This window comes from Mustelus asterias, chromosome 17 (assembly GCF_964213995.1).
Source record: "Mustelus asterias chromosome 17, sMusAst1.hap1.1, whole genome shotgun sequence".
NCBI lineage: Eukaryota > Metazoa > Chordata > Chondrichthyes > Carcharhiniformes > Triakidae > Mustelus > Mustelus asterias.
In genome coordinates this window covers 30,112,301-30,124,922 of record NC_135817.1, presented here as the reverse complement: position 1 = coordinate 30,124,922, position 12,622 = coordinate 30,112,301, and the positions used below count along the sequence as shown (strand labels likewise).

Here is a 12,622-nt window from a genome sequence, read left to right as displayed (position 1 = left end):
AAAAGTGACTTTAAAAAGATCTGTTGCAACACTGAAGAGATGGAGCTATACAATACTGGTTAATTATATAATTAACCTGATACAGTCTGTTTGCCTTTATCCTGTTACATAAGGGATAGGATCAAAATGGAAGGCCATCAATGCCACCTCACAGTATAGACTTTGAGCTTAATCACAACAATTTTGTACTGTGAATTTCCACACTGAATATTATTCAGTTACACTATTGTACTCCTTAACTGTGCAATTGTGCTGCTGTGATGCTTAATGTTACATTTGTTATTGTTGTGATTCAGATTCTAGTCCCCTGTAGTTAGTTGGCATTTTGAACATGTCTTTAATGACAGATACTGAATCTTATGATTGTAGGCAACACACGCACACAAAAAAATCAATTATCTACCTCTGTGCCTCATGTAATATAAATTTCAGCATTTGTCAGATCATTCTAAAAATGTTGTTCTGTTAGCTACAAAAGTAAACTAAACATGAAATGCATTCAATAGGTTTGAAGTTCTTTAGAAGACGTGATCAAGTAAAGGAAATTAGCAGCCTGAAATAGATGGACAAAAGTTTTCATAGATCTCAGGATAATGTGTTTCACAGAGTAATAGTTCAAAACAATAGCAATTTACCTGATGCCCACATTTTAAACATAACCAGACAGTTGGATGGTCATCAAGTTCGTGTTTGTTCTCTGTTTTGACATTTGTTTTGCAGTCCTCACAAGCATTCCAACAGCGCTGATGTAATTGTTTTTTAATCTGGTTTAGGTTCAGTCCCTTACGAGTATGTGCACATTGTGTCACTGCAATAAACCAGAAATGAAGCAACAGGTTGTTTAGAAAATGCATTTTTGGTATCGAGTTATACACACAAAGGTATCGATTAAATTCAAATAGTTTAAAGGAAGATTTAACTTGAACTGGTGCTATCTGCCTAATACAAATACATGATAAAACGTATGATGAGCATGTTCTGATATTAATATAGAGTAATGCTATGTATTGGCGGAAAGTTAAAGCTGCAGTGCCATTGTGTTATACTTTGGAGTAGGAGGACGACAGACTGATACCTGTATATTCCCATTGAGTTCTTGGTCTTTGTTGGTGCACCAAGTATAAAGAAAATATTGCCCCATGAAGTTGACATAAATTACTGGTCTGGAGTTTGCAGCTATAATGTCAGTGTTTTTCATCATTACAACTCTGAAATGGACAGCAGTTCCTGGCAAATTCATATATGTATTTAAACCTGGAAATCTGGAGGTTGCTGCCAATGATTACCTGCTCTTTCACTTTACACACCATGTGTCGCACTGCAAAAATCCTATACCTTGAATGAGGTGTAACTGGATTTTTAAACAGCATATCATACCATAATTACTGCTGAACAACCTCTCTGTGCCTGCAAAACTGATTTCGTATCTGTGGAATGTTAAACTTCTAAATTATGATTTAAATATCCCATAGACTTTAATTTCTTGTTAACGTTCAACATAACGTAGGGGCGGCACGGTAGCACAGTGGTTAGCACTGCTGCTTCACAGCCCCAGGGACCTGGGTTCGATTCCCGGCTTGGCTCACTGTCTGTGTGGAGTTTGCACATTCTCCTCGTGTCTGCGTGGGTTTCCTCCGGGTGCTCCGGTTTCCTCCCACAGTCCAAAGGTGTGCGGGTTAGGTTGATTGGCCATGCTAAAATTGCCCCTTAGAGTCCTGAGATGTGTAGGTTAGAGGGATTAGCGGGTAAATGTGTAGGGATATGGGGGTAGGGCCTGGGTGGGATTGTGCTCGGTGCAGACTTGATGGGCCGAATGGCCTGTTTCTGCACTGTAGGGTTTCTATGATATTTCGTCTTCTACCTTGATCCCACATGCATATCCCAATCTTTACTTTTCTCTGCAAAATGATTTAAATGTAAAGGAAAATCAGTGCTTTCGCTTGCTGTCTGTGATTGTGGGGCGGCACTGTGTACAGTGGTTAGCACTGCTGCCTCACAGCGCCAGGGACCCAGGTTCAATTCCGGCATCGGGTGACTGTGTGGAGTTTTCACATTCTTCCCGTGTCTGCGTGGGTTTCCTCCGGGTGCTCCGGTTTCCTCCCGCAGTTCAAGTGCAGGTTAGGTTGATTGGCCATGATAAATTGCCCCTTAACATCAGGGGATTAGGAGGGTAAATATGTGGGGTTATAGCGATAGGACAGGACCTGGTTGGGATTGCTGTCGGTGCAGGCTCGATGGACCAAATGGCCTCCTTCTGCACTGTAGATTCTATAATTAGTTACTTGGACTGATTGGTGTTAGATGCTAGAGCTGATGCTGGAATGGAATTAATGTCAAGAAGGTAAAATCTACACCTATGATCATTAGCTCTTTGTGGGCAACATTCTTTGAGATCAGTGGCAAACAGTGTCACTTCACTTTTGACTATCAAATCTTGGCCGATATAGCTATGATCATGTGCACCTCTAAGTGGTTGATTACAGCAACTTTTAAATAATCTGAAAGCAGGTCACCTGCTTATCTTACTATGAGATTGGAGATACAGAACACTAATTGGGGGCAGTCAGGCAGACATTTTTAATTAAAAACTATGTAGCCTCACATTTTTGCCACAATTACTTTTTTATCACGATTTTGCAGGAACTAAAATACCTCTTCTATTAAATTATAATGTCTTATTAGATTAATGTCGGTTCCAGTCTTCGTTGAGGGGCAGCACTTTCACCTGAATCACATGGTCATGGATTCAAGCCCCAATCCAAAAAAATTGAAAATAAAATTTAGGCCAACAGTTCATGTGAGAATGCTGCACCATAAGGAGTGCCATTTTGCAGATGCAATATTCGTCTATTCAGGTGTACATAAAATGTCCTGTGTAGCTATCTGAAGGCCAAACGTGTTTTCCTAATACTCTGATCCCAAATAGTAAAACTGATTACCAAACCATTTATTTTATTGTGGGAACTTGCTGTGCAGAAGTAGGCATTTCTATTTGCCTGCAATGATGACACTTCTAAAGTAGCTTTTTGACAGTGAAGTACTTTTAAGATGTGGAAAGCTCTAATATAACTTAATGTTCTTCTTTCTTTACAGTGGCCCTGTGTTTTGTGCATTTATATCACTGGTCACTGTTATATTGAATGACACAGAATATGACAACACAGAAACGGGGCCATCCAACTCTACTGCAGTTTTCTTCAAGCCTTCCTCATCTATCAGCATAGCCCTTTATTTCCTTCTCACCCACTTGCTTACCTTGGTTCCCTTTAAATGCATTTACATCAGAGGTGTTTAATTTTCTTAGGTCAGGGGCCATATTTCAATTATTTTCTCACTCACAGGGTGAGTGAAAGATAAGACAGTAGAAATGTATCTTGCTATTAATAAAAGCAAAAAATGTGCATGCTTCAAAGGAGAAGACTAATTTATTAGCTTACTTGCTGAGAATTTAGAAACAGGAGTTGCTTGACCAAGGACCAATATTGGTCACCAAGCACAGGAGGTGATGGGTGAATGGGATTCGTACAAGTTAGTCCCGAGATGGTAAAAGGCGCTGGATTGCAAGTTCTGTATTGTTCTTGTTTTTTCTCTCTCTCCTGCTCTAAAGATTGAAGCAACCTAACAGTGGAATCAAGTCCAACTGCAATCCAACTTAATTCTTCAAGGGCTTTTAAAATGGAATGAAGCTCCTGCCCTAAAGCAGACATATCTTGTATTAACACCCTACTCACTGCTGCCAAGTTTAGCACTTGCAACAGCTGCCTAGAGTGTGTCTTTAAGGCTGATTCAAGGTTGTTGACCTACATCTGATAGCCCAAACTGACGTTCAGTGACCGTCAATGGGAATTAAGTAGGTGAAGAACTAAACCACTGTCTGTGAATCTGTGAGAGCACATTCAGCCAGGAAATGGTACAGCAGACCCAAAGCATCTCCCAGAGTCAGTGCTGCAAACCTACATCGTTTTCTAACAGCAAAGAAAGGCACAAGTCATACACAATTCCAACGCAAACAGCATAAACAGCAGCAATTCTGATACAAATCTATGAATTTCCTGCTGTTCTGACACTCGATATTTCAATTCAGTGCTTGTTGCTTACAGGAAATTGGCAGAATAATTCTAGATTTGCTAGAGTAATTACTAGAACAAAACAAAGAAAAGTACAGCACAGGAACAGGCCCTTCCGCCCTCCAAGCCTGTGCTGATCACGGTGCCTTAACTAAACTAAAAAAAATCTCCTGCCCTTAATCGGTCTGTATCTCTCTATTCCCTCCCTTTTCACATACCCATCCAGATATCTCTTAAATGTTGCTAATGTGTCTGCTTCCACCATCTCCTCAGACAGCGCGTTCCAGACACCCACCAATGTCTGCGTGAAAAACTTCCCCAGCACATCTCCCTTGTACTTTCCCCCTCTCACCTTGAACCTGTACTCCCTTGTAAATGACACTTCCATCCTTAGAAAAAGCCTGACTATCCACACTGTCTATGCCTCTCAAAGACTGTCGAGACCAGGCAACATCCGAGTGAACCTTCTTTGCACTCTCTCCAAAGCTTCCACGTCCTTCTGGTAATGTGGTGACCAGAATTGTACGCAATACTCCAAATGCAGCCTAACCAAGGTTTTATATAGCTGCAACATGATTTCCCAACTCTTGTACTCAATGCCCTGGCTGATGAAATCAAGCATGCCATATGCCTTCCTAATCACCTTGGCCACCTGTGTTGCCACTTTTAGGGAACTGTAGACCTGCACACCCAGATCTTTGTGTGTTAATGTTCATAAAGGTTCTGTCATTTATAGTATAATTCACACCTAAATTTGATCCTTCAAAATGTTTCACCTCGCATTTGCCCGGATTAAACCCCATTTGTCATTTCTGTGCCCAAGTCTCCAATCTATCTATATCCTGTTGTATCCTCTGACAATCCCCGGCACTCATGATGTGGAGGTGCTGGCGTTGGACTGGGGTAAACACAGTCGGCTCTTCCGGTTCATTGGCTGTCTCATTGTGTTCGCTGTTGGCCTCTTGGGGTTTGTGGAAGAACTCCCACAGCCTCATTCGCCTGATGAATTTCTCTGTGTATCCCCGGCACTATCAGCAACTCCACCCTTTATATACACTACAAACAACAGAGGTCCCAGCACTGATCTCTGTGGAATACCACTAGCTACAGATCTCCATTATGAAAAGTTCCCTTCTATCACTACTCTTTGTCTTCTATAACCAAGCTCGGTCTGTATCATCTAGCCAGCCCGCCCCAAATCCCATGTGATTCTAGCTTTTGTACCAGTCTGTCATGTGGGACCTTGTCAAATAAACTACATCCACCACCTATCCCTCAATTATCTTTGTCACCTCTTCAAAAAAACTCAATCAAGTTAGTGAGACATGACCTTCCCATACAAAACCATGCTGCTCGTCACTAACAAGTCCATTTTCTTCCAAATGTGCATATATCCTGTCCTTCAGTATCATCTCCAAAAGCTTTCCCACCACAGATGTGAGGCTCATTGACCTATAATTTCCTGGATTATCCCTGCCTGCTTTCTTAAACAAGAGAACAACATTGGCTATTCTCCAGTCCTCTGGGACTTCACCTGTGGTCAAAGAGGACGTGAAGATATCTGTTAAGACCCCAGCTATTTCGCCCCTTGCCTCCCACGGTAACTGATCAGTTTCAATTCATCCCTGGCCGACAAACACTCCATTTCCCCCAACCCTCAGCAGACAAACACTCAAACATTCTCTCTGTCCCACCTTCAGAGATATGGTCATCAGGTCTCAGGCTGAGGGCTGCCACTCACCTTCCCACTGTTACCCTTCCATGTTTATTGCTGATAGATTTATTAGTGTATTTTGAAAACTGATTGAATGGACACCCTTGGTGGGCAAGTCTGATTTACATTAATTACCTCAACTACTCTCTGTGGTAACAAGTTCCACATTCTCACCACTCTGGAGGTTTCTTCCGAATTCTCTGTTTTATTTCTTGGAGCTACCTCTCAGGTTTTCTTCAAGAAAGACAGTACTCCAAGTATGGTCTAGCCAAGGTTCCATACAGACTTAAACATAATATCTCTATTCCTCAATTCAATCCTTCTGGAAATAAATTTTAGTACTTAGTTTGCTTTTTTTGATGGCCTCATTGAACGCTGTAATGTTGTGACTTTTGAATTTCTACTCAGAGATCCCCTTGTTCCTCTGCCCTGTTCAGATTCTTATTTTCCAAGTAATATGTGACATCCTCCTTTTTCGTTCAAAACGTTATACCTCATACTTAATGATGTTGAAATTGGACAACGATGTGCCCATTCTACCAATTTATTCATGCCATATTGCAATTTGTTGCAGTTGGCATCATCCACAATTTAGAAATCTTTTGTTTCAAACTTTCTAAACTGGCTAGCGACCTAACTGCGATCAGTTGGGTCCTGGTCGATAAGCTGGAGGGTAGTGCATTCTACCAATTAAAGAAATCAAGTGATATTGCACAAGAAATAAAATAATGCTCCCCTGCTTAATGCAGAACCACCCGGGTATCTACCCTGCTACATCTAGCTGTCTATTTACCAACCAAAATTAGGCTTGTTGCATGAAGGAGTCCTCAATGTGCTTTAAAACTAGTGCAGTCAATCTCCCACACATTTTGCTCTACGTGGTACTAATAAAAATAAATGTCTTGTATGGATAACTATTTAGAAAACACTGAGCATTTACAGTAAAATAAAGGTTCCACCCAAAGCCATCAGACATTTGCAGTTTTCTTTTTCCATGTAACTTTTACATGGGAAGTCTGAGGTCACGTACCAACTGACTCAAGAACAGCTTCTTCCCTGCTGCCATCAGACTTTGGAATGGACCTACCTCGCATTAAGGTGATCTTTCTCCACACCCTAGCTATGACTGTAACACTACATTCTGCACTCTCTCCTTTCCTTCTCTATGAACAGTATGCTTTGTATAGCGCGTAAGAAACAATACTTTTCACTGTTTACTAATACATGTGACAATAATAAATCAAATCAACTTTTATTTTGATAGTTTTGACTACTGATTTATTTGACCCTAATTTATTTGAGCCACAGCTCTCTACATATGAAAGATAGTTTAAAAAAATTCTCAACAAAACTGAAATGAGGTGAAAGAATATACTTTTGTAGAAAAAGCGTAGTTCACAGAATAGTACATCACAAGACAGCTCATTGTATCTATGCTGGCACATTCAAAGCACATTCCTGTTAGTTTCACTTGCCCTCACATCACAATTTGTAACCAAAGAAACATTTTCTTACCACAGCTGTCAGAGGTCTCAGCGACCTGTGGAGAATTTTGTCTTTCCTTTTTCTTTCCCATTTCAATGGTCTCTCAGTATTCTTCAACTATAGTGCCCACAAAGAAAGAAAGGCAACTTCAAGACCAAGCATCTGGAAAATTGTGCGCCTGAAGATAGTAAATAAAAACAACATGCAATGGTGTTAAAACTAACTTCACAAACATGCATTACGAACAAAATGACTATAGGATCTACAGGAATAAACAAACCTTGATTACATCTGAATAATCAGCACGCATCTAAACCAACTTCCCATCTCCCTTATATGCAATATTATCTTCAAAACCCCACTATATTTATCATCCCCTAGGGGAAATAATTTTTCCCCAGTATCCTCACAAATTCATTCGAAACTCCCAACACCCTGTGCTCTGTGTGTTAGCTACGGTGTGGAGATGCCGGCGTTGGACTGGGGTGAACACAGTAAGAGTTTTAACAACACCACGTTAAAGTCCAATAGGTTGATTTGGTAGCAAATACCATTAGCTTTCGGAGCGCTGCTCCTTCGTCAGATGGAGTGGAAATGTGCTCTCAAACAGTGCACAGAGACACAACATCAAGTTACAGAATGCTGATTAGAATGCGAATCCCTACAGCCAGCCAGATCTTAAAGATACAGACAATGTGGGTGGAGGGAGCATTAAGCACAGGTTAAAGAGATGTGTATTGTCTCCAGACAGGACAGCCTGCAAGTCTAGGAGGCAAGCTGTGGGGGTTACTGATAATATGACATTAGCTGCGGCTCAGTGGTGATATTGTTGCCTCTGAGTCAGAAGATTGCAGTTTCAAGTCCAACTCCACATCTTGAGCACACAATTGAGGCTGACATGAATTGTGCAAAGGGAGTCTACGGAGATCTTTTGGATGAGATATTAAACAGAGCTTCCATCCTCCCTCTCAAGTGGATGCAAAAGATTCCATGACACAATTTCAAAGAATTGCAGGAGGAGGTAGTCAGGAAGGAGCCAATATTTGAGGAAACAAGGCTTGTGAAATGTTAAGAGTTTACAGAATCACCAGATGGAACCTTGCACTGAGGACTCTGTTCAAAGGGTTGAGTGAAGACCACCTTGTTTAAAAGGATACTGGAAGATTCACCTTGGCAGTGCATGAAGAAGGGATCTTGTTAATGCTGCAAGGAGTTGGACTTTAAACTTAAACCTACGCTCTATGGAGAGTGCGGTATAATGTATAAACATGATCGGGGTTTCTATTGTAAGTTGAAGGGAAATACTTTTCTGTAATTTAATTGGTGTTGATTTTAGTTTGTTACAGTAAAAGTCTTAAGATGTGAAATCTTGTTTGATCCACTGGAAAATTCATCTCTTTTTTAAAAGTTACTGGTCTCTGCAAGGATCATAACAAGATGGACAAATAACTAAATGTAATTTTCCAAACCCCTCCCATTCAAAAGTTCAGCTTCCATCTGCATGTCGACAGACAATGTGTGCGGTTCTGCTCAAACTGTTGAAAACTGTGTATGTAGCTGAAATAAAAACAGAAAAGCTAGAAAGATTCAGGAACTCAATCACTGTCTGTGGGAGAGAGAGAAACAGAGCTAATATACATTTCATATTAAAGATCTTTGAGGAGATGGCTATTTCCCCAGTATGGCCCTCATCCTACTCCATTATGTCCAAGAGATGCAGATTTGAACAGACAGCAGCTTTAGCCATTCAACACCAAATCTGGTTGGACCCACATAAAGCACTAACGTATCATGCTCTAATCTGCCAGAACTGAGCACTACTCCAAGATGGAATGCAAATGTAACACCCAGCCCCTTTTTTCCCCACTGTGCATCCCCCTTGTCTTCTATACCCTCATCTCCAACATGTGGAAATAGTTTGTGGGCTTCTTTGAGATAATCCGATCAGTTGCCTCTGCCACTTTCCTCCATTTCCCTGTCCTAGCCCTAAATTTGCATCTTACTCTAGTCTCTATCTCCCCTTATCCGGTCATGTTGCTCAGGAGACTTACTTCCTGCTTTCTCAACCCTATTTTCATTAATTTGCTGAACGCTCATTGTGCCTAAAGCAAAATACTGTAATGCTGGAAATCTGAAACAAAAACAAAAACTGTCCCTTGGTAACATCGTCCAGAAATAGTACGTTAGTTTCCACATGAATGCTGATGAGACAAAACTGAGTTCACAAGAAGATCAGCCATGATCTTACTGAATGGCGGAGCAGGCTCAAGGGGCCAGATGGCCTCCTGCTGCTCCTCGTTCTTATGTTCTTATCTCCTCATGTAGCTAAGTATCAATTTTTGATAATGTTTCTGCTATATCAGGGGCAGCACGATGACACAGTGGTTTGCCCTGCTGCCTCACAGCCCCAGTCCCTGGGTTCCGATTCTTGGCTTGGGTCACTGTCTGTGTGGAGTTTGCACATTCTCCCCATGTTTGCGTGGGTTTCCTCTGGGTGCTCCGGTTTCCTCCCACAGACCAAAGATGTGCAGGTTAGGTGGACTGGCAGTGCTAAATTGCCACTTAGTGTCGGGGGGGGCTAGCGAGGGTAAATGCATGGGGTCATGGGGATAGTGCCTGGGTGGGATTGTGGTCAGTGCAGACTCAATGGCCCAAATAGCCTCCTTCTGCACTGTAGGGTCCTATGATTCTATACAAGTATAAGTTGTTTGGCCCAATGTTTAGGTTTGGGACAGAGGACTACCGTGCCCTTGGTGTGCAAGTCTTTGATCCATATTCAATTTAGCCTTGTTCAAGTGTTTACAAAAGATTTTGGGTAATAAAGAGCATCAAGTTTGTCATCAGGGCTTGAGATGGATTGCAGCCCTCTCAATATGTGGGTGGTGTTTAATCAATTGGTATTGCCAGTAAGTTATATGTTCAAACTTATGAGTGACTAATTCTTAATGTGTGATTCACAGACCACTTTGTTTCATCATTTTATAATCTTATCCTCCTTCCATAATGTAGATTTTGCTTTTCTGATTTCCATCCATAAAGTTCCCATGGAAGAGTTTTGTAGAGGAGGAATTATTGTGCTTTTAAGATCCAAAATGCGAGTAGTTGTACATATAAGCAAGCCAAATACTGTGAAAGCTGGAAGTGTGAAACTAAAAAAAGAAAATATTAGAAAACTCTCAGCAGGTGGAGTGAGAAATTGAGTTTCAATTTCAACAACAACTTGTATTTATATAGTGCTTCTAACATAAGTCAGAAGGTACTTCACAGGAGCGTTAGAAAACAAAATATGATACCGAGCCACGAGATATTGGAGTAGAAAGTTTGGTGAAAGATATAGATTTTAACAAACATTTTAAAGGAGGAAAGAGAGACAGAGGATTAGGGAGGCATGAATGAGAGTTTTAGCAGCAGATAAGACGAGACAGGTTCTGAGTTGTGAGATGTTGCACAGATGGCAATGAGCAGTTCCAGCTCATGGGGCAGATACGTGATCAGAACTCACAAAATCAAATATGACCCCAAGGTTGCGAACAGTTGGGTTCAGCATCAGATGGTTGTCAGAGAGGCGGATCGTATTGGTGGCTAGGGAGTGGAGTCTGTATTGGAAACAGAAGATAACTGCTTCAGTCTTCCTGATATTTATTTGGAGAAATTTTTTGCTCATCTAGTCAGTATGACAATTTAGATATGCCTGAGGAGTCGAGAGATGTGGTGGTAACCCCTCTTTCCTGCACCACTCCTTTCGCCACATGTTTACATCTCTAATTTTCTCATCCCTACGCCAATTCACACATGACATAGGTAGCAATCCAGAGAATATAAATCCTTGAGGACCTGTTTTTTAATTTAGTTCCTAGTGCCTGATAATCCCCAAACTCTCTTAGTCTTGCCTATGTTGTCCCAACATGGGCCACAACAATGGGATCCTCCCCCTCCCACTTCAATATCCTTTTTGGTGAGAGATGTCCCTCACCCTGGCACCGGAAAGGCAACATACCATACGGGACTCTTGATCCTGCTGACAAAGGATGCTATCAATCCCCCAATTATAGAATCTCCCACAACTACCATTTGTCTTTTGCTCTCCCGTCTTGAATGGCATCCTGTACCACTGTGCAGTGGTCAGCTAGCTCATCCTCCGTACAGCCCTTTTCCTCATCCACACAGGAAGCAAATACCTCCTACCTGTTGGACAAGGTCAAGAGCTGAGGCTCCTCCATTCCTAAATTCAGGATCCCTCTACCTGCCTCACTTGCAGTCACACCCTGCTGACCAAACAGTTGGGTTCAGTTGACCAAATTAGAGGTACTTAATCTACCAGGTGTGACCACCTCCTGAGGTAAAAGGGCAGTTGATCAAAAGCATGTTCTAATAGGTTCAGTTTAAGGAGTGTTTTAATTGAAACAAAGAGGTTTAGGGAAGGAATTCCAGAGGCCCAGACAGCATGGCCACCAATGGTGGAATGATGAAAATTAGATCATGGAATGTCTACAGTGCAGGAGGCCATTCAGCCCATCAAGCCTGCACCAACAACAATCCCACCCAGGCCCTATCCCCATAACCCCATCTATTTACCCCACTAGTCCCCCTGGCAATTTAGCATAGCCAATCAACCTAACCTGCTCATCTTTAGAGTGTGGGAGGAAACCAGAGCACCTGGAGGGAACCCACGCAGATACGGGGAGAACATGCAAACTGCAGTCACCCAAGGCTGGAATTAAACCCAGATCTCTGGCACTGAGGTAGTGCCAGCCACTGTGCCACCCTTGTGTGGAAGAGACCAGAGTTAGATGAATATAGATATCTCAAGGGACTAATTGGAGGCGATTAAGAAATAGGGAGCGATGAGAACATGGGAGGGTTTCAAAACAAGGAGGAGAATTTTAAAATCAAGATGCTGTTCGACTATGTTAGTGAGCATAGGGTGGTGGATGAACAGGAATTGGTGCGACTTAGATACAGGTAACCGAGATTTGGATGACCTCCAGTACATGTATATGGAGGATGGAAGGCCAGGTAAGACACACACACTGAGGATGGAAGGCCAGCTAGGAGTGTGTTGGATTAGTCATGCCTGGAGGTAACGAAGGCACTGCTGAGAGTTCCCGTCGCAAATGAACCGAATTTACAAATATGTGAATAAATATTTAGTAAAAATGAGCCGAACTGGAATGCCGAAGTGCTGCTGAAGCCGACCTCACCCAGACCCTGTTTCTCTCACTCACATACAGTCCCTACCGGAGTTCTCGCTGCCTGACTCTCTCTCACCGGCTACTCTCCGCTCCCGGGAGCCGCCACCGCGCCGTGCCTCCAGGTCACCAATGGCGTCCAGCAGCACGCATGCGTGGCTCAGCCC

At 42.1% G+C, this 12,622-nt stretch overlaps 1 protein-coding gene across 10 annotated transcripts in view; it reads right to left on the bottom strand.

Annotated features, from left to right (window-relative positions):
* The window catches only part of usp16 (ubiquitin specific peptidase 16), a 42,148-nt gene extending 29,526 nt beyond the window's left edge, over positions 1–12,622 (bottom strand). For 2 of the 10 annotated variants that reach the window (XM_078232466.1, XM_078232469.1), the window contains exons 1-3: positions 12,505–12,586; positions 7,297–7,444; positions 636–808 (exon numbers count right to left, since the gene is read on the bottom strand). In XM_078232466.1, the coding sequence (XP_078088592.1) occupies positions 636–808; positions 7,297–7,357 (234 nt within the window). In that variant the 5' untranslated portion in view covers positions 7,358–7,444; positions 12,505–12,586. Of the gene's footprint in view, positions 1–635; positions 809–7,296; positions 7,445–12,491 lie in introns of all 10 variants that reach the window. The other 8 variants (XM_078232470.1, XM_078232472.1, XM_078232463.1 and 5 more) reach the window with 7 other exon arrangements.